This window comes from Elephas maximus, chromosome 12 (genome assembly GCF_024166365.1).
Source record: "Elephas maximus indicus isolate mEleMax1 chromosome 12, mEleMax1 primary haplotype, whole genome shotgun sequence".
NCBI classification, from domain to species: domain Eukaryota; kingdom Metazoa; phylum Chordata; class Mammalia; order Proboscidea; family Elephantidae; genus Elephas; species Elephas maximus.
The window spans coordinates 95,454,934-95,477,722 of NC_064830.1; the positions used below are offsets into that span (position 1 = coordinate 95,454,934).

The window sequence follows — 22,789 nt, forward strand, 5'->3', positions numbered from 1 at the left end:
GTGTGCCCCACTGAGGAGTGAAGGTGCCTGGTGCGCAAACAGGTTGGCCAAGGAGACTCCAAGGAAAGGGACAGATGGAGGACAGGCCAGAGGCGTTGGGTACTGCTGGCTTCCTTCTCCATCCCTGGGGTGGTGGCAGCAGCTGAGACCCTCCTCTCTGCACATGTCCCAACCTGCTCTACCTGCCCACTGTTCCTCCTCCTGGCTCCTGAGAACCAGCCAGATATGAGCATACAAAGGGCCCCCCATGAGATGTTGCAGCGATTGGACCTGCAATCATGAGACTGGAGTACACACACCCAGGCACGTCAGTCTAGGGGAGGCCTTCCAGAGTCTGACCCCCACACAGCCTCCTGCTCCCCACTGCACTAAGAAAAGACTGAGAGGGCCTTGCTGTCCAGTGGCTTGGAGTCATGGAGTCATCATGGGCTCTCTTTCCCTCCTCCCTCTGCACCATGGTTCCTGCTTTACCTGCTACCACCCCAGTCTCATGAGGCACACTGGCCAGGACATAACCACCTCAGGGGACCAGAGCAGGCGGCCTCTGAAACCTAATGGTAGGTTGTAAAAGTGAGTGAGTGTCGTGAGCCAGTAGCCAGTCTTCAAACAGGTCAAGGGGTTTCCAATTCTTCCTTTAAAAAACTGAAGAAGGACCACATCAGGTTGTTATTTAATGGTAGATTGTTCACTGCGGCACTAGTCACAATAGCCACAAGGTGGAAGCAACCGAAATGCCCATCAACAGATCAATGGATAAACAAAATATGGTACATGCATACAGTGAAATACTACTCAGCCAGGAGGGGAAATGAAATCTTGATGCAACCTATAGTATGGATGGAGCTTGAAGGCATTATGCTGAGTGAGATAAGCCAATCACAAAAGGCCAAATACTGTACGACCTCACTTATAAAAAGACAAGAAAAGGCAATGTAGAGACCAAAGTTTATTAGTGGTTAGCAGAGGCCAGAGGGAGGGGGAAACTACTGCCCTTAGACAATCTCCAAACCTTAATCCAAAAATATCCCCTGAAGTCATCTTAAAACCGACCAATAGTTTAGCTTAACTAGTAAAAAAGGTTGGCCTTGAGCATTGTGCTCTTTTAAAAACTATATGAGATCAAATTGACAACAGCAACTCAAAAGATTAGATAGGAACCTTAGGGTGCAGTGAGTTTATGTTAATGGGGGAGGAACAACTCAGACAATGAGGGTGAGAACGGTCACACACCTTGAAGAATGTAATCAATGTCGCTGAGTTCTACACATAGAAAACGGTTGAACTGGTGTACGTTCTGATGTATTCTCAACAGCAACAACAAAATCAAATTCAGAAAAAAAAATTTTTTTTTTTGATGATGTGTGCCAAAAACCACACATGATTTCAGAGTTCAAGGAATTACGCAACATGGCCACCACACGACTCTCGCATTCCATTTACTCAGTTATGGGCATCAGTGGATTGGCGCTTGTGTGGAGAAGCCAGAGCGGAGCAAAGCCAGCACTGAGGCTGTCTCCTCTGAGCAGTGGGGACACCACCCACAGATGCAGGAGTGACCACAAAACACGAACAGCCCTCCACTGTGTTAAGGAGGCATGTCTAATCCAATTTACTTTTATGTTGATTCGTTTGTCTCATCTGTAATACATTATGCCTACCACTACCAATTATCAAGACAGCTCAATATGGAAAAAAAAATTTCAACACTCAGAACCTTGCAGTAACAGAAAATTTTTAAGTTTTCAAAAATGAATTTATATACATATTTTTGTGACAGCACTGTAAGATGAACAATAAAATACATTCAAGCATAAAATGGGCTAACATTAGGAAAAGAGATTGTTCACTTTTTTTTTTTAAATGAACAATGGTAGGTGTCAAATCAAAAAGCTATCGCATATAGTTTACAAAGTGATGTTAATAGTCTATTTTCAAACTCTCGATCTTCTGCTGGACATGAGGATTTTAAGATGTAATTTATCTAAAATAAAAGCCTATGTGTCATCTTGAGAATAGTGTGTCTTTTCTCCACAGGCTCAACTCCACGCAGCTCCTCAGACCTCTGCTCAAGAGGACTGCTCCTGGCCCCTCACTGTCCTGGCTGGCTTCAGTGGACCCACCTATTCCACCAAAACCCCTTTAAAACAGGACAGCCAAGACAGAGGTCTACAGATCTGGTGGCTGAAGAAGGGCAGCAATGGTGTTCCAACTTAAAATTGACTGAGCATCACATCTGTCCTGCATGTGCTTTTAGGAGGCGCAATGGTTAAGCACTCAGCTGTTAACCAAAAGGTTAGCAGCTTGAACCCACCTGCTGCTCCTCAGGAGGAAGGCCTGGAGATCTGCTTCTGTTAAAAATTTACGGCCAAGAAAACCTTATAGGGTAGTTCTACTCTGTCACATGGGGTTGCCAGGAGTTGAAATCAACTCCAGGGCACTCAACAAGTATGTGCAGCTGAAACGTGCTCCCTCCTCTGCTCAGGAATCCTCCAAAGAGCACAGCCTCAGCCACACCCGACCCCCAGACTCTGGGGAGAGGGCAGACAGCAGGCCAGCCACCGACCTGCAGACCCAGGAACAGAGCAGATGGCAGTTCCGCCTTACCTCTGGGTGCACTTCCTTTTCATCTGACGCGGTTCCAGGCATGAGCAGTACCTCTTTTGCTGATGCCTTCTTCAATTTTTTATTCTTTTTTTCAGTGGCTTTGGAAATCTTTCTCTTCTGTTTTGCCATCCTGCCTGCAACAGAGAAAGTAAACTGCTAAACACTTAGGAAATAAAAGGTCTTGTTGTTGTGTGCCATTGAGTCAATTCTGACTCACGGTGACCCCAGCTGACAGCGTAGAACTGCCCCATAGGGTTTCCTAGGCTATACTCTTTACGGGAGCAGATCACCAGGCCTTTTGTCCTTGGAGCTGCTGGGTGGGTTTGAACTGCTAACCTTTCAGTTAGTAGCTGAGTGCTTAACCATTGCACCACTAGGGCTCCTTGAAAGATCTTAGGCCATTTAATATTTTTAAACAGAGGGGGGACACTCTTCTATTATAAAAGAAATAAAAGGGCATCTCAGAAAACATGGACACCCTTCTTTTTCCCTTCCCCTCACTGATCACAAGTATGGGGTTTACAACATCCATGCCCCAGGTCACCTGGTAAAATAAGTGCCCCCGCACCTCTGTGACACATTTCGGCCCGAGCTATCACCCTGAGGTATGACTGAATACGTTGCTCCTGTAGACTCTGCAAAGTTCAAACCTTGCCCTGTGTGATGTGGATCTTTCTGGTCAACTGCCTGGAATACCTACTCATTTGATCATTCTTCTTGGGAAAGTATACCTTGTTGCTGAGGAACCAAAGAATCTTTACAACCACTTATCCAAGTTTGAGATAGTCCTTATAGTCCATAAGTAGTAACTTTTGGACTTAGGAATGCAAGCGATACTTAATACAGCATACAATAAGCAAAAGCAGAAAGATCAGAGACTTTGAAGAACAATGACATTTTAAGACATACTACAAGGCCTCAATATGAAGAGTGTAGTGTTGAAAAATACATACACCATTGCAAGAGAAAATTCAGTAAAAAAGACTAAACAATATATATATAAATATATATATGCAAATTTGTAAAAGATGGAATTTAAGACCAGTTGGCTAAGTATGTGGGAGAAAGATGTGGCAGTCTACTTCTGCAAAGATTTACAGACTTAGAAACTCTAAAGGGCAGTTCAACTCTGTCCTATAAGCTTGCTATGAGTCAGAATCGACTGGACAATGACAAGTTTGGTTTTGGCTAAACACGGGCTTTCTAATAAATGGTTGTGAGACAGCTGGGAAACCATTTGGAAAAAGATACCTCAGAGCAAATTCCAAATCAAAGATCTGAATTTAAAAAACAAGTAACTGAATAACACATGGGTGAATTCCTTTATAACCTTGAAGTCGGGAAGGTCTTTCTAACTATGACTCATATTTAGAAGCCATGAAAGAAAAAATGGACATACTCTACTTCACAAAATCATAAACCTTCTCATGGCAAGACACATTGTAAGCAAAGCACAAACCCAAGTGAAAAACTGGGGAAAATGCAACTCATATCACAAGGAGCTAAACTCCTTAATATCAAAAGAGCTACTAGAAAGAGATGTAAAACCTAGTAGAGAAATAGGCAAAGTACATAAACAAAAAATTCACAGACTAAAAAGACCCTTAAAATATGAAAAGGTGCCTGATTTCAATCATAGTAAGAAAGCATGCAGGAGAAACTAGAAAAACTACTAATCTCACCTACCAGATGATCAAAAATCCAAAATTTTACAACAGTTTCTTTTGGGAAAGCTTCCGTATCTCCTTAGCAAGAGAGCAAATCCCACAGAGGTGAACTTGGCACCCCCTAACTCAATGTGATGTATTTATTCTTTGACCCACAACCCCCCTTTCAGGGATCCACCCTCCAGGTACACCTGCACAAGGTACCTCCAGGTGCACCTATAATAACAAAAGACCAGAAAGGACCCAAGGGTCTGGCAATAGGAGGTAGATGGAATAAACCGTGGCACATCCACATAACAGAGCCTTAAGTAGCTGCGGAGCCTTATGCAGCGGTAAATATTTAATTAATTAGCAGTAGTAGTTGTGGCAACAAGGATAGAGATTTCTATAAACTGATATGGAGAGATCTCCAAAATACATTGTTAAATGGAAAGTGTAAGAGGCAGGGCAGTTCATCGACCATGCTATCCGCTGTGTAAGGAAGGAGAGGAGAATAAGAAAAACATGTGTGTATGTAAGGATCTTCTTGTATCTGCAAAGAGGAAATCTGGAAGATAAAACAAGAAACGAGTAACAGTCATTACCTATGGGGGCGGGAAAGTAACGGGGTAGAAGGGGAGAGAAGTAAAACCAAGACTTCTACACAATTTTAATCTCTGAATCATGAAAATTGCATTAATTTTTGAGTAGCTAATTCTAAAATTGAAAACAGTTTAAAGCAGATTAAAACCATCTATCAAATAAGCAGCATCACCGCCCAGAGAAAGGAGTTATCTCAAGTTACCCTAGAGAGGAATGCTTAACTGTAAGTTCTCAAGGAGGAGACACTGCTGGACTGGAGTACAGCAGCCAAACAGTGGCCAAACCTAAAGTCCCTTAAAGGTTTTGCTATGCTGATATCTCATGAGGCTCAGAGCTAGGGAATAATCTTCTCTGAGCTAAATTTTATCAGAGGCCAGAAAGGGTGAAGACAAGACAACTTTTGCAGAACCCTACCAGATTAGATGGATGGATACCTACAGCAGACCTGAATGGCTGGCACTCTGAGGACTCTTTGCTCTACTTAAGGACTAACTGTTAATGACAATTTTGGACTGGTAAAATGATTGGGAAGGGGGAAGTTATTCCTTCAAGTATGAAGGAACCATGGCTAGAAAAGCCAGGGGATGGCCTGTGGTGCAGTGAATTACTTAATACGGTCCTTCTAGCCATAATCTTTGTAACTCCTACGAAATGACTGAGTGAGGGCTATGCAAATGAGGTGCTTGTGGCCCACCAAGGGCATTGGATAGCTTACTAATAATGTAAATAAGGGATATGGCACTGTTGTGCATGTGGGACCACGCAAATAAAGTGTATAGAACCCTAAAGAGGAGGCTGATCAGTTTTGCCATCCTGCTAGGCTTAAAAGAGTGGACAATCTCACAGCAGCGGAGGCACCTACTACCATTGGACCCAGGATCACTGCGCTGAGACCTTCCAGATCAAGGAGACAGAAAGAGAGAGAGCGGTAACACCAGAGATGGCAAGAGATGGCGAGAAGCAGTGGCAGAAAAATCGCGGCAGCATAGGCAGCTAAACCAGGACACCAGCAGGGGACAATGCAGTGGGCTTCCTGGCTTATGGAGCAAGGCAGTTACAGTGGGTGTGCAGACCTATGGAGGGAGAGAGTTGAGTGCCTTTGGGCAGAGTGGGGTGGCTTTGGGCACCTGGCAGTGGCGCTAGACCCACCAACCCATGAAGTACGAGAGCTGAGTACCTTCGGGCTGAGGCTTACTAGGGCCTCCAGGCACTATCAGCACAGCTAAAAGAGCTTTTAACACTTGGTCCAAGCAAGGCAAAGTGCAAGGGGCCGGAGAGAGGCATGCCTGCAGGCATGGCTGAGAAGAGGCTGTCCTAATGGAAGAACTGTACCCTGAGCATTCCTGAACCTGAATTATAACCTGTTACTTCCCTAATACACCCCATAATTTTATTTCTGTGAGTTCTGTGTGGCCACTGTAACACATTATTGAACCCAGCAGAGAAGTAGACTGCCCTGGGAGGGACGGTTGGTGTCTGAATCGGTAAAAGGGTTGGAGGGTGGAGGCATGTCTGATCTTTCCTCGTAAGAGTATGCCTTGGGCTGTTGATCTTGATTCTCCTTCCCCCTTGTGAAGTTAGAGGAGGTCAGATGCCCCCGCCACACCATTATTACAGTTCTTATTGGGATACATTCTAGAGACAACTCCAGTACGGCAAAAGAAAGAAGTCATGAACTGTTAAAAGACCAAAAACAAGTTGTAACAAATATGAGAATAAGTTAATATCCATAATACATAAAGAGCCCTTACAATAAGAAAAATTTTTTTTTAATATGCAAAGGATGATCAGGTAATTTACAGGAGAAAATTTATATCTGATAATAAACATTAAAAAAAATTCATCCTATCTAATAAGTAAAGTAATGCAAATGAAAATAACTCTCGGGTGTTTTTGTTAGGTGCACTGAGTCGATTCTGACTAATAGCGCCCCTATGTACAACAGAATGAAACACTGCCCGGTCCTGCGCCATCCTCACAATTGTTGCTATGTTGCAGTCACTGTTGTAGCCACTGTGTCAATCTATCTCGTTGAGGGTCTTCCTTTTATTCCCTGACCCTCTACCTTACAAGCATGACATGCTTCTCCTGGGACTGGTCCCTCCTGATAACATGTTCAAAGTACTTGAGACGAAGTATCACCATCCTTGCTTCTAAGAAGCATTCTGGCTGTACTTCTTCCAAGACAAATTTGTTCATTCTTCAGGCAGTCTATGGTATATTCAATATTCTTCGTGAACACCATAATTGCAAGGCATCAATTCTTCTTTGGTCTTCCTTATTCACTGTTCAGCTTTTGCATACATATGAAGTGACTGAAAACACCATGGCTTAGGTCAGGTGTACCTTAGCCCTCAAGGGGATATCTTTGTGTTTAACACTTTAAAGAAGTCTTTTGCAGCAGATTTGCCCAATGCAATATGTCATTTGATTTCCAACTGCTGCTTCCAAGGGTGTTTATTGTGAATCCAAGTAAAATGAAATCCTTGACAACTTCCACCTTTTCTCTGTTTATCATGATGTTTATTGATCCAGTTGTGAGAATCTCTGTTTTCCTTGTGTTGAGGTATAATCCATACTGAAGGCTGTATGTGGTCTTTGATCTTCATCAGTAAGCACTTGAAGTCTTCTTTGCTTTCAGCAAGCAAGGCTGTGTCATCTGTATATCTCAGGCTGTGAATGAGTCTTCCTCAATCCTGATGCTGTGTTTTCTTCATATGGTCCAGCTTCTCAGATGATTTGCTCAGCACACAGACTGAATAAGTATGGTGAAAGGATACAACCCTGATGCACACCTTTCCTGATTTTAAACCATGTAGTATCCCCTTTCTACATACAAGTTCCACATAAGCACAATTAAGTGTTCTGGAATTCCCATTCTTCTCAATGTTACCCATAATTTGTTATGGATAAATTTTGTCTTTACTCTTGGGTAAGGACAGACAAAGATTTAAGACTGATAATACCCACTGCTAGCAAAGGTACAGGCGAAGCACTATCATAAAACTGTTGAAAGTATACGCTAAAGCAACCTTTTTGGAGGGCAATAGTTATTACAAGTAAAAAATGCAAATGCCCTTTGTCCCAGCAATGGGACTTCTAAATAATTTATCTATCAATTTTACAGATGCAAACCTACAAACAAAAAGCCCAGCACCTGCTGTATTAGGCAGGTGCCGGTGAGGAAGACAGAAACCACGCCAGCAGTCATTTTAACGTAAATACTTTATTCCGCAGAATTGGGGGCACTGAGTTAACACAGTATTCTGAACACTGGAAAAGCTCTGACCCCTGGGAACAGGAATCCAGAGAAATGGTTGAGGAACCAGAGTCTAGAGCCCTGAAGGAGGGCGGCGGGGGAAAGCCCCAGAACGCTGAAGAGAGCACGGCTGCTGTTGTGCCCCTGAGGGTGCGATGGGGCTCTTCCAGGAAGGAAGTGGCCCACTACTTCAACACCCACTCCAATCCCAAATTCTAGTCTCCCTCTGTTGTTGTTGGGTGCCGTCCAGTTGATCCTGACTCACAGTGACCCCATGTGACAGTAGAACTGCCCCATAGGGTTTTCTAGGCTGTAATCTTTGCGGGAGCGGATCACCGAGCTTTCTCCCATGGAGCTGCTGGGTGGGCTCAAACCACTGACCTTTGGTCAGCTGCAGAGTGTTTAAACATTGTGCCACCAGAGCTCCTTAGTCTCCCTTTACTGCCTCCTTTCGGTGGAACCTAAGAAGGAGCTGGAAACAAAAGTGTTTTGCAGAGTCCCAGAAACTACACGAGTATCAGGAAGCAGAGGACAAAAGGTGCTTTTGGAGCTGAGCAACAATAATTTAATTCCTAGTCATGCAAACATAAGGGGTCCTGGTGGAGCAACAGTTAACTGCTCAGCTGCTAACCAAAAGGTCAGTGGTTCGAAGCCACCAGCACTTCCACAGGAGAAAACACCTGGTGATCTGATCCCATAAAGATTACAGCCTAGGAAACCCTATGGGACAGTTGTACTCTATCATATAGTGTCACTGTGAGTCAAAAGTCGACTGGACGGCACCCAACAACAATAAGACATGCAAACATACACAGACTGTTTTTCAGTACCTATTTTTCAGTACTTTTTTATCATATAGTGTCACTGTGAGTCAAAAATCGACTGGATGGCACCCAACAACAACAAGACATGCAAACATACACAGACTGTTTTTCAGTACCTATTTTTAATAAAAACATTTCAAACATATGTCAACAAACAGAGGCATACAGGTGTATGGGTAGTTACGGGTGTATACATATGTGTGCAGAGACCGAAGTAACGATATATACGTGTAAGTAAAGATATGTGTGTGCAGGCATATATTCATAAAACCAAAAAAAACCAAACCTGTTGTCGCTGAGTCAATTCCAACTCATAGAGACCCTATAGGACAGAGTAGAACTGCCCCAGAGAGTTTCCAAGGAGCGCCTGGTGGATTTGAAACACTGACCATTCGGTTAGCAGCCATAGCACTTAAACACTATGCCACCAGGGTTTCCACATATATTCACAGAGTACACAATTACAGATACCCCTCACACATAACCAAATACCTTAACAGATTGGTTTTCTGGGTTTGAAGGCTTATGACCTTAGTCTCCTGGGACAACTCAGTCAACTAATATAATATAGTTCACAAAGTTCATGATCTGCATCCTAATGAAGTGAGTTGCATGTGGGGTCTTAAAAGCTTGCAAATGGCCATCTAAGATACAATTACAGGTCTCTACTCACCAGGAGCAAAAGAGTAAGAAGGTAACCAAAACTGCAGAGAAGAAGCGAATCTACCCCAAGCTACAATCTCATCTACCCTGAGATCAGAACAACTAGATGGTACCTGGTTAACACCACTGACCATCCTGATCAAGGTCACAATAGTTGGTCCTGGATCAAGTGGGAGAAAAATATGGAGCAAAACTCAAATTCTTATTAAAAAAAGAAAAAAAAAAGGCCAGACAAACTAGAACAGTAGAGAATAAAGGACTCCTTGAGACTATCACCCTGAGATACTCTTTAAACCTAGAAGCAAGCCTTTCCCTGAGATCACCTTTTAGCGAAACAGCACAGTGGCACACAAAATAAAGGATATTACCCATTAGATCAGTGCCCTACTTAAAAACTATCGGTTTGAGACCAAAAGGTCAACAATTACTCAAAAGCAAAGATAAGAAGGCAGGGAAACTAAGTACAGGAAAGGAAACAAACACAATTAAAGAGAATGCTGACGCACTGTGATAAGTGTAACTAATGTCACTGAACAATTTGTGTGGAAACTGTCAAATGGGAACCCGACTTGCTGTGTAAACTTTCACCAAAAACTCAATAAAATATTATCCAAAAAAAAAAAAAAAGGAACCTGAGTTCCTTATGGTTCCCCATCAGAGGTGAGGAAAGTAGAAGGTTAACCCGGAACATCAGGCTGTGCCAGAAACCAAGGAAACAACCAAATGGGGCCATGCCAAAAAGGACACAAGGGCCAGCATAAGGGGGCCCCTCCCTTCCACTTGGGTCAATGTGGGACTGTAATTGATTATAGCATATTGAAAGAAAGATATTACCATTACGGAATCAGTAAATTTCAAGTTCCATATTCTTCAGTTAAGCCTCATCTAAAAGAAGCACCCCAAGCCAGAGGCTACAGATTTCAATTAGCTGTATAATAGGAAATCTTGCAAGAGTGAGATATTGTTGACAGAGGACTGTGCCAGCCAATTACCTTGTTAGAGAAATAAGAAGTTTAGCAAATATTTACATACCAGTTACTATCAAAGTTCAGTTCAATCTATATTTATTCTGTATCTTAGCATCAAAAGGTTTAATCACTAAGTCTATTTGCTAAAAAAGAGGAGAAAACGGGCTTTTTTATAGTATAGAAAGGTTTCTTTTAATATTTCTAAGAGATGTTGACTCATAACATTGAGACACTGAATGTATGTTACAGAAAATAATACTTAGTTACATCTATGGTCAGGTGCTTTTTGACAGAGGTGCAAGATCCATAAATGGGGGAAAGAACAGTGTTTCAACAAATTTGCTGGGACAACTGGACATCCACATGCAAAAGAATGAGGCTGAACCCCTTCCTCACACCATACACAAAAATTAATTGAAAATGGATCATAAACCTAAATGAAAGAGCTAAAACTATAAAACTCTTAGACAAAAACAGAGCAGTAAATTCTCATGACCTTGAGTTAGGCAAATGGTTTCTTAGATATGCCACCAAAAGCACAGGGGATAAAAGAAAAGCAGATAAATCCAATTTTGTCAAAGTTAAAAATGTTAGTGCAACAAACCATGCCAGCAAGAAAGTAAAAAGAAAAGCCACAAGATGGGAGAAAATATTTGCAAATCATATATCTGACAAGGGTTTGGTATCCAGAATATTATAATGAACTGTTACAACAATAAAATAACCCGATTGCAATGCATGTGACCGAACATGTCTCCAGAGATCTACAAACAATAAGTACACGCAAAGATCCCCAACATCATTAGCCATTACAGAAATGCAAATCGCATGAGATACAACTTCCCATCCACTGTTGTTAGCTGCTGCCAAGTCCACCCAGCTTATGGTGACCCTACGCAGAACAGAACAAAACACTGCCAAGTCCTACGCCATCCCCATGATCAGTTGCAGACGAGACTGTTGTGATCCATAGGGTTTTCAATGGCCAATTTTTGGAAGTAGATTGCCAGGCCTTTCTTCCCAATCTATCTTAGTCTGCAAGCTTCACTGAAATCTGTTCAGCATCATAGCAACATGCAACCCTCCACGGACAGATGGGTGGTGGCTACACTTGAGGTACACTGGCTGAGAATCGAACCCAGATCTCCCCCATGGAAAGCGAGAATTCTACCACTGAGCCACCAGATCTTGCTCTAACATTTTATAAATATTAACTCATTTACTTCTTGTGACCAGTAAGGTAGGCTCACAGATGATGAAACTGAGGCACATCTATTAGAGTGGGGAATCAATAGACTATACCTAAAATTGGTAAGAAAGTCCCCTCCCAAAAAAAACCACAATATATGCACATTCTTTAGAAATATGGAAGTGACTCCAGCAGAAATAATTAAAAGGTTAGGCTGCACTTGCCTCTAAGAAGCATGGCTGGGGAGGCACACTGTCTGCTGTTGTTGTAATATTTGAAAGGAGTCCTGGTGCTACAATGGTTAAGCGCTCAGCTGCTAACTGAAAGGTCAATGGTTCTAACTCACCCAGCAGTTCTGCAGGAGAAAGGCCTGGCAATTTGCTCCCATAAAGATTACAGCCTAGAAAACCCTACGGGACAGTTCCACTCTGTCAGAATCAACTTGACAGCACACAATGACAACAGTACTATTTGACCTTTTTAGCTCTGTGCACACATTACTTAGCATCTGATAGGTTTAAAAAATGTCTTCTTCTTTTTTTTTTTTTTTTACATCAAAGATGTTTCTCAACTATCCTTTCCAGTGTAGGCCAGCCAATGATGCAAGGACAGTGTCGTGCACTGCTGAGGGGACGCAAACGGGTGCAGCCTTCCAAAAGGTAATTCTACAGCATCCGTCAAGGTCTTTGGCCCAGCAATTCCACTTCTAGGAGTTTACCCTAATGAAATAACCCTGGGCAGAGATTTACATGTAAGGGTGATAATGGCAGCATTATTTTTAACATTAAAAAACTGAAAACAACATAATTGTCCAACAACAGCAGCCTGGGCAGATGAATGGCTCATTCCTGCAAATGAACGTTCCTACAGAACAATGAAAACGTGATCTCAGAGAACACTTAGTTGTCTCGGGGATGTTTACAGTACACCATGAAAAGACAGGGCACAGATCCATGTCTGCAAAGTGAACCTTGCTTTAAGAGAAAAATTACATACAAATATGAACAAAGGAGAAGACAAGAGGGAAATATGCTAGCATTTTAGGGGATGGATTAAAAGAAGGTTTATATTTTTCCTTATACTTTCCTGTAATGTCTACAACAAAAGCAGGAGAAACTCATGTTAAGAGACTCACCCCAGGGTGTGAGACAAAGCAAAGGAACAACTCCACCAGCAGAAAGCTGAGGGCCCAGCTCACAGCTGAGGCTGACTAGCTAGGGATAACGAGCTGGGGTAAACTAACTGAGGCTGACTAGCTGAGGGTGACAAGTTAACTAGCTGAGGCTGACTGGCTGGGGTTAACTAGCTGAGGCTGGCTAGCTGGGGTTAACTAGCTGGGGGGTTTAATCACCAATGGGGTCAGGTCAGTAAACACTGGCTAGTGCCGCCAGATCTCTAGGGCTGAGAAGAAACTACACACGACCCTAAAAAACAAGTCTGCCTTAGGAAAAAGGCTTCATCTGAAAACACAGCCCAGGCCCCACTGCTGAGATGTGCCCTCTCATCCAGCATACCAACGTCACCTCTCATGTGGTCTGACAGGTTGTGGCCCACCCCAAGAGGGCCTGGACCCCCACAATCTCACAAACCTCTATGAAATCTGTCAGAGGAGTCAAGGCACTGAACCCCACTGCCTGCCCCAGGACATGGCTCTGCTTCTTTTCTGACCCAGGCCACCCCCAAAGCTCTGATGTGCACACTTAAATTAATGGCACTGGCACACCCCAGCTTCTACTCTTCAGCTAACTGACCCTCACCCCCTATGACCATGCTCTAAAGCCTGTCATTAAAATAACTGCAAGTCCACCGTCATCTCAATCCCAAGCGTCCCACTCACTAATCCCAACTCCCATCTTCTCAGCCCACCCACTGTGGGTACCCCGGGATCCTACAATCCCTCAACCTCACCTTCAATCCACCAATGGTACCGCGTCTTACTGTCCCTCACCCCTCTCGTGGTCTTATTTCCACAGCCAATTTCCATGGTCCATCCTTACAATCACTCCCTCGCACCTCTTCCCCTTCATAGCACCTGCCAGGCAAAACCACAACTCTAGTACTGACTCCTGCCCAACTCTGTCAACTCCAAGCCTGGAAAAACCACACAACCAGGTCAATGGGTCTCACTTTACATTCAAAACCACTAACCTCACAGGGATCTTCAGGTCCACTCCAGTCCCCTGGTCCAGCCACCTTCCCAAACGACAATACCTCCCTTTGACCTTCCCAATCTCTTCAAATCCCCAACACCTCCTTCCACCAGCCCCATCTTCAACTCACTACACGACCTTGGTTCCTGACCACTGAGAAAACAAAAGAGCCCCCACAAGCTCCACCACAAGTTTGCCCACCCAGCAGCATGGCCATCTCCTATGACAATGGACACATGACCACACTCCCTTGAGGCCAATCCCTCAACTGGTGCACTGGGTCCCATCCCCTCCAACCTGCTCAGGGCCTCAAACCAAGTAATTCTCCCCTCACCTCCACCACCTTTCTAATGAATCAATTCCAGCTTCCCACATCATAACTCCCCACTCCATGCCCCCCACGTATACCCCATTTCTCAGCTCTCTTCTGCAGTGAAACCCTCAAGCGTTGTTTCCTTGCACTGTCTCTCAATCACCTCATTCTCCTGATGCCTTCTCCCATCAGCCTTCACCCCAGCTGCTCTGGGAAAAGATCACCAGCAGCACGCACAGTGACACGTGCCAGCCAAACCCCACGGCCAACTTCGTCCTTATCTAGCTGGCCTCACAGGAGCATCTGACGCAGACAACCCCTCTTCTCCCTGGATGTGCCTTCTTCACTTGGCGTCCAGGATACATGTGCTCCTGCCTTTTCTCCCACCTCCTCACATGCTTGACCTCTGAGCACCTCTACACTTCCTTCCCACCCACTCTCACTCCCCGTGATCCCACCCAGTCTCATTGGTCTGAACGCCAGCTCTACACGGAGGAGTCCAACTGTCTCACACAGGCCTCCCCACTGAGCTACACTGCAGCTGAACGGTAACTAGTTGCCATGGAGTCGACATCAGCTCACTTTGACCCCATGGGTGTCAGAGCAAAACTGTGCTCCACAGGGTTTTCATGGCTGAGTTTTCAGAAGCAGATCGCCAGGGCTTTCTTCTGAGGCACCTCTGGATGGACTCGAACCGCCAACCTTTCAATTAGCAGCAGAGCACGTTGATCATTTGTACCACACAGGACTCCAACTCAACCTTACTCTGTGTGTGCATATATATATACATACGCACACATATATATATACACACATATGTATGTGTCACGTGTATATATGTGACATATGTTACATGTTACACACATTATATATTTATAATTTTAAAAATCCAAGCCTATTGCTGTCAGGTGGATTCTGACTCAGAGTGACCCTACAGGACAGAGTAGAACTGCACCATAGGGTTTCCAAGGAGCGGCTGGTGAATTTGAATTGCTGACCTTTTGGTTAGTGGCCAAGCTCTTAACCATTGCGCCACCAGGGCTCCATACTTACAAAACACAATATATATTAAGGTCAAGCTGGCAGTGTAGTTCAGAGGAGAAGTCTAAGTTACAGAAATTCAGAGTAATATATATGTAACATATTTTATATATACATATATCACATATACATACGAACACACAAACATCTCAAAATTAGCACATCAAAATTGAAACTCCTGATCATCCTCCACAAACCTGATCTTCCTGCAGTGTCAGTCTCCTCAATCAATGGCCATCTGATAAAATCCTGAGTGTAGCTGGAGCTAAAAACCTTGATCAACAAAAACGAGGTTAGTGAAAATGTGAACAGTGTCAGTGAAAATGAGGGAAACCCTCTGAGGTGAATCGACACAGTGGCTGCAACAATGGACTCAACATACCAACGGTCATGAAAAGGGTACAGAAACGGGCAGTGTTTCATTGTTATACATAGGGTGGCCATGAGTCGGAGCTAACTCAACGGCAACTAACAACAACGAAAATACCTTGATGTCACTCACAACTTCTCTTCTCACACTTTCAAACAATCCACCAGTAAATGCTGTTGGCTCTATCTTCAAAATACATCCAGATTTCAACTACCTCTTACTACCTCTACTGCCTGTATTCTGGCCCAAGCCACCATCATTCACCTAGACAATGCCAAAAAAAAAAAAAAAAACCCAAACCCATTGCTGTTGAGTCAATTTTGACTCATAGCAACCCTACAGGACACAGCAGAACTGCCCCGTAGGGCCTGGTGGATAAGGATTACCAACCTTTTGCTTAGCAGCCATAGCTCTAAACCATGACGTCACTAATTGCCTCTAAATGATCTCTTGCTCCCACCCTTGATCCTGCTCCCTGCTGATTTCCAAAAACGCACCCAGAAAAACTTTTAAAATGCCAAAATCAGATTATATCTTACCTCTGCTGAAAAACTTCCCAAGGCTCCCCATTTCTCCTAGAGGAAAAGCCTACTTCCTTACAAAGGTCCTACATGACTGCTCTGCCCCCTTATCTCTCTGACCTCACCCACTATTTCTGTCTCCTTTGCTCCATTTGCTTCACCTACACTGGGTGCCTTGCTGGTTCCCTCTGCCTGGGATGTTCTCCCCGCTGCCAGCCTGGCTCACTCCTTCACCTGCTTGCCTCTTTATTCCTTTTTCTGCTTTATTTTTCCCCATAGTACTTATCACCATCGAATGCATGTATCTTTTTCTTTATTCTCTGTCCCTTCCCTTTCGAATGTAAATTCACCAGATTAGAGACGTGTTTCTATTTTGTTCACTGCTGTACCCCCAGAGCCTTGAACGGTGCCGACACAAGGGAGGAAAGAAAGGAAGGAAGGGAAAGGAAAGGAAAGAAGGGAGAAGGGAAAGGAAAGAAGGGAGAAGGGAAAGAAAGGACATGCAAAATCAGAGCTGAAAAGCCTTCGAGGTCACCCAGTGGCTTCACTAATTCAAACTCTGATTGTACAGAGGAAGAGGCCGAGGCCAGGGTCACGGTGATATCAAGGCCAGGTTCCACCCGGAACCTCGCGCGATGTTCCCTCGGCTCGGAAACACTTTGTTCAACCCCGAGATGTTGGCGGGATGAACGGAGACCCAGGGGGCCTTCCCGGCCCCCACTAGGCCACGGACCCCGGGCCGCCCACCCATCACGCCGCCCGGGATCGGTCCTTGACGCGAGGCCTCCGTGAACCCACGTGGACCAGCTGGGGCCGGCGGGGGGCCCACCCCGCGCTCGGAGCTGCTCTGCTCGCCCGGCGACCTCGCGCCCGCTGCGACCCGCTCCCCGGCCCAAGATCCTGAGCCCCGACCCCCGCATCCCCCACGATACGATCCCCACTACCTACGGGAGAACCAGGTGGCCGCCAATGCCCAGCTTCCGCCAGCGCCAAGCACCGGAGGGCTAGACGTCCGGCCCCTCAGGAGTACCGGGCCTACCATTGGACAGTGCTCGCATCTGTCTAACCCACAGACCAATAGCAAGCTGTAGCCGCAAAAGGGCGGTACGAGGCCCGGGCGCGGGCTGGTGACGCCATCTCTCGGAGCCGCTGGTTGCTGAGAGAGCCTCCGGTTGCCAAGGCAACTCGCCCTCTCCCCGGTTCCTGTCTAGGCTGTGGGGTTCCGGTCGCCACACCCCCAGTTTCACCTCTCCAAAAGAAAGGTAGGCGCTCGGAGAGCGAGCGACGTGCCTAACTCGTTCTGTGCTCAGAGAGCTGTGCCGGGCGGGAGCAGGATATTAAATGTGGCAGAATTGACTGATCGGGATGGCGGTTCCTCCTGGCGGGAGTATCGCGTCCAGGGATCGAGCCCGAGGGCCAGGCAACTTCGGGGTACAGTGATCGGCTTGTATAATGAAAAATATCTGTTTATGCCGAGAAACGGAATTTTAATCCTCGTCAAATCCAGATTTCTGGGTTCTCTAGAGGTTGGAGTGACCTACCCAAGCTATCGCCCTAAGATGAGCTTTGAGCCTTCCTTGAGCCTTGAGAGAACTGGTTTCCTAAAATTACCTCTGAGTCAAACAATGATCTAGATAAATTAGTGAAGACCGTTTGGCTTTAGGCATTGCGCTTGTGTGTGTGTGTGCGCGCTTCAGGTGAAATCTCACAGCTCAATTTCTCCTACAAAAATTTATACACCTATTGTTATGTGACATAAGTTGCAGTCCCTTCAATGTGACAGTACACTCCCCCTTTCCACCCCGGATTTCTTGTGTCCGTTCAACCAGTTCCTGTTCCTTCCTGCCTTCTCATCCTGTCTCCAGAAAGGAGCTGCGCATTTGGTCTCCTGTATCTGGTTGAACTAAGAAGCACACTCCTCACGAGTATAATTTTTTTGTTTTATAGGCCAGTCTAATCTTTGTCTGAGGAGTGGGCTTCCGGGATGGTTTTAGCTCTGGGTTAACAGAGCGTTCAGAGTCCATAGTTTCCGGGGTTCCTCCAATCTCTGTCAGACCATTAAGTCTGGTGAATTGCACTTTCTCTGGCTCCATCCGGGACTCTCTGTTGTGTTCCCTGTCAGGGCGATCATTGGTGGTAGCCTGGCACCATCTGATTCTTCTGGTCTCAGGCTAATGGAGCCCCTGGTTTATGTGGACCTCTGGAAACCCTGGTGGCGTAGTGATTAAGTGTTATGGCCACTAACCAAAAGGCTGGCAGTTGGACTCCACCAGGCCCTATCAGGTCACTATGAGTTGGAATCTACTTGATGGCAGTGAGTTTTTTGGGGTTTTTGTCTCTTGGGCTAATATTTTATTTGTCTTTGGTGTTCTTCATTCTCCTTTCTCCAAGTGGGCTGGGACCAACTGATGCATCTTAGATGGCCGATCGCAACTTTTTAAAACCCCAGATGCCACTCACCAAGGTTGGATGCAGAACATTTTCTTAATAAACTTTGTAATGCTAATTGACCTAGATGTCCCCTGAAACTATGGTCCCCAGGCCCCAGCCCCAGCTACTCTGTCCCTCAAAGTGTTTGGTTGTGTTCAGGAAACTCCTTAGCTTTTCCTTTGGTCTGGTTGTGCTGACTTCCCCTGTGTTGTGTGTTGTCCTTCCTTCACCTAAGATGATTCCTGTCTACTATCTAGTTAGTGAGTTGCCCTCCCCCTCCTTCCCTACCCTCAAGGAATGTTTTCTTCTGTGTTTAAATCTTTTCTTGAGTTCTTATAATAGTGGTTTCATATAGTATTTATCCTTTTGTGACTGACTCATTTCACTCGTCGTAATGCCCTCTAGATTCATCCATGTTGTGATGTGTTTCACGGATTCATTGTTAACGTTGTGTTGTATCCCATTGTTTGTATGTACCATAATTTGTTTACCCATTCATCTGTTGATGGGCACCTAGGTGTTTCCATCTTTAAGCTGTTGTGAACAGTGCTGCAATGAACATGGATGTGCGTATATCTAGTCATGTGATGGCTCTTGTTTCTCTAGGATATATTCCAAGGAGTGGGATTGCTGGATCATATGCTGCTTCTATTTCTAGCTTTTTAAGGAAGCACCAAATTGTTTTCCAAAGTGTTTGTACCATTTTATATTCCCACCAGGAGTGCATAAGTGTTCTGATCTCTCCACAACCTCTCCAACATTTATTATTTTGTGTTTTATGGATCAGTTGCCAGCCCTGGTGGGGTGCGATGGTATCTCACTGTAGTTTTGATTTGCATTTCTCTAATAGTTTTTTTTTTAATAGTTAATGCTTGTGAGCATTTCCTCATATATCTGTGAGCCACCTGAATGTCTTCTTTTGTGAAGTGTCTATATCCTTTGTCCATTTTTTAATTGGATTGTCTTTTTGTTGTTGAGGTGTTGCAGTATCTTGTAGATTTTAGAAATTAGACCCTTATTGGATATGTCGTGGCCAAAAATTTTTTTCCAGTCTGTAGGTTGTCTTTTTACTATTTTTGGTAAAGTCTTTTGATGAGCCTAAGTGTTTGATTTTTAGGAGCTCCCAGTTATCTAGTTTCTCTTTTGGTGTTTGCGCATTGTTAGTTATGGTTCGTATACTATTTATGGCATGTATTAGGTCTCCTAGCATTGCCTCTATTTTTCTTCCATGATCTTTATCATTTTAGATTTTATATTTAGGTCTTTGATCCATTTCGAATTAGTTTTTGTACACGGTATGAGGTATGGGTCTTGTTTCATTTTTTTGCAGATGGATATCTAGTTATGCCAGCACCATTTGTTAAAGAGACTGTCTTTTCCCCATTTAACAGGCTTTGGGCCTTTGTCAAATATCAGCTGCTTATAGGTGGATGAATTTACATCTGGGTTCTCAATTCTCTTCCACTGGTCTATGTATGTGTTGTTGTACCAGTATCAGGCTGTTTTGACTACTGTGGTGGTATAATAGGTTCTAAAATCCGGTAGTGAGAGGCCTCCACTTCGTTCTTCTTCTTCAGTAACACTTTACTTATCCGGGGCCTCTTCCCTTTCCAATATGAAGTTGGTGATTTGTTTCTCCATCTTGTTAAAAAATGCCGTTGGAATTTGGATCGGGATTTCATTGTATCTATAGATCTCTTTGGGTAGAAATGACGTTTTCACAATGTCGAGTCTTCCTATCCATGAGTTGGTATGTTTTTCCACTTACGTAGTTCTTTTGGTTTCTTGCAATAGTGTCTTGTAGTTTTCTTTGTACAGGTCTTTTATGTCTCTGGTTAGGTTTATTCCTAAGTATCTTCTTGGGGGCTACTGTAAATGGTATTGATGTGGTGATTTCATTTTTGAAGTTCTCTTTGTTGGTGTAGAGGAATTCAACTGATTTTTGGATGTTTATCTTGTATCCTGATAGTTTGCTGAAATCTATTAGTTCCAATAGTTTTCTTGTGGATTCTTTAGGGTTTTCTGTGTATAAGATCATATCATTTTTTAATAGGGATACTTTTACTTCTTCCTTACCAATTTGGATGCCCTTTATTTCTTTTTCTAGCCTAATTGCTCTGGCCAGGACCTCCAGCACGATGTTGAATAAGAGTGGTGATACAAGGGGAATGTTTTCAGACTCTCCCCATTTAGGATGATGTTGGCCATTGGCTTTGTATAAATGCCCTTTATTATGTTGAGGAATTTCTTTTCTGTTCCTATTCTGCTGAGAGTTTTCATCAGGAATGGATGTAGGGCTTTTTCAAATGCCTTTTCTGCATCAGTAGATAAGATCATGTGGTTCTTGTCTTTCATTTATGTGATGGATTACACTGATTGTTTTTCTAATGTTGAACCATCCGTGCACACCTGGTATGAATCCCACTTGGTCATTGTGAATTTTTGATAGGTTTTTGAATTCTATGGGGTAGAACTTTGTCAAGGATTTAGACATTTTGCTCTTTTGAAGAATTATCTGTGCTGTCAGTCTGTGCCATCCAGTCGATTCTGAGACATATAGGTTTGCTATGTATCAGAATCAACTCCAAGGGAACAGGTTTTCGTCAGTTTGGAGGAGCCCTGGTTTGTTCTACTAGTGGTTCTCAGAATTGGTCCCTAACCAGCAGCATTAGCATCTCCTAAGAACTTGTTAGAAATGCAAATTCTCAGCAGGGGTTCCATCAGACTAGAGCTGTTTTAGAGTAAATCAGTAATTAATTGTTTCTCAAGACAATGCTGTATGGAATCCTCACATCACTAATTGCTTTACTAGCTGTTGCCGGGTGGAAACCCCAGCTTCTTTGCATGACTTGTTACAGCCAATAAACAAGAGGCCAAGGTGGGAGAAGAAAGGCTCCTTTATGTCATTGTGAGAGGAAAGGAGTAATCGGGGCTGGTGCCTCCAAGACTGCTCCAAGGCAGCTTGGGGAGGTGGGCTTTTACAGAATGCAGACAAGGAAATGCGCATTCATCATGAATATTCAGGACTGACCTTCACACAGGCACTCAGGGCTTGGGGATGACTATGCATTTTTTCTAGACATGGGTTCAATCCCCTGGGGTGGAGGAAGAAATTGGTTTTTTGTTTGTTTTTTTTTTTTTCATTAGTATGTTAACTCTTCACCCAGAGGTGGGGTACTTGTATATATTTTTCACTTAATGAGCTCATAGGTCACTTGAAGTCTAAGAAAAAAACTTGCTAAAACTGGTTGAGGCCCACTAGAGGTGGTTATCTTGTCAAGGACAATTTCAGGAGAGTGTGCAGCCTATTCTGTTCATTGTAGGATAAGCCAGAGCAGGTATTAGAAGTGTTGAGCTCTGAGGCTGTCTGCCTCATTCCTTCCTTTTCTTTGAGTGTTGGTCACTTACGACCAATGCCCATTTTAAACTACTGGGCAATTGTGAACCAAGTCTGTTGTGTCCTATAAGGGAATAGGGCTTTTCTAGGGAACTTTTAAATTAGCAGAGGAAGTAGGGAATGGATGACAGATCTAACAATTCCTCAGATTATCTCCCCAGGAAGCAGAGTTGGAAAGTTGAATGAATTGATTGTTTTACCACTTAGCTTGGGCTATGAGAATCTCTTGGAGAAGGATAGCAACAATCATGACTATTTCTTATGGTGGCTAGGAAACCCTGGTGGCATACTGGTTAAGAGCTACAGCTGCTAACCAAAAGGATGCCGGTTCAAATCCACCAGGCACTCCTTGGAAACTCTATGGGGCGGTTCTACTCTGTCCTATAGGGTCGCTATGAGTCGGAATTGACTCCACAGCAGTGGGTTTGGTTTTTGTTTTTATGGTGGCTAGAGGGCTCTCAGCCTCTCATCAATCTGACTTGTTTAAACACAGCATAAAGAAACAAAAAGGCAGTGTATATAGTACAATGAACAAGATTAAGAGTTATTTTGGGATTGGATCTATGCAGGAGGGCGTTTTGTAAACAAGTACTTAAATAGGTTTTCAAGTCCAGTTCTCACAGTTCTGACGAGTTTGTCCTTCTATGTCTGATGGAACAGTTTTCTTTACTAGGATGCAGTGGAGCTAAACTTTGAGACTGCTGAGCTTGATGGAGGTCAGAGCTGCTAGTAACACCTCAAAAGGACCGGTCCACTTTTGCTTGAGAGACTCTGACTTTCAGGCTTTTAGGAGACCTAATCACCAGGCTGG

At 44.0% G+C, this 22,789-nt stretch overlaps 1 protein-coding gene across 1 annotated transcript in view; it reads right to left on the bottom strand.

The window, feature by feature from the left end:
• C12H7orf50 (chromosome 12 C7orf50 homolog) overlaps window positions 1-17,138 on the bottom strand; it is a 120,428-nt gene extending 103,290 nt beyond the window's left edge. Inside the window, exons 1-3 of the mRNA XM_049905083.1 lie at window positions 17,100-17,138; window positions 15,458-15,533; window positions 2,605-2,738 (exon numbers count right to left, since the gene is read on the bottom strand). Coding sequence (XP_049761040.1) covers window positions 2,605-2,733 — 129 coding nt within the window. The 5' untranslated portion in view covers window positions 2,734-2,738; window positions 15,458-15,533; window positions 17,100-17,138. The remainder of the gene's footprint in view (window positions 1-2,604; window positions 2,739-15,457; window positions 15,534-17,099) is intronic.
• Window positions 17,139-22,789: the final 5,651 nt, after the last annotated feature.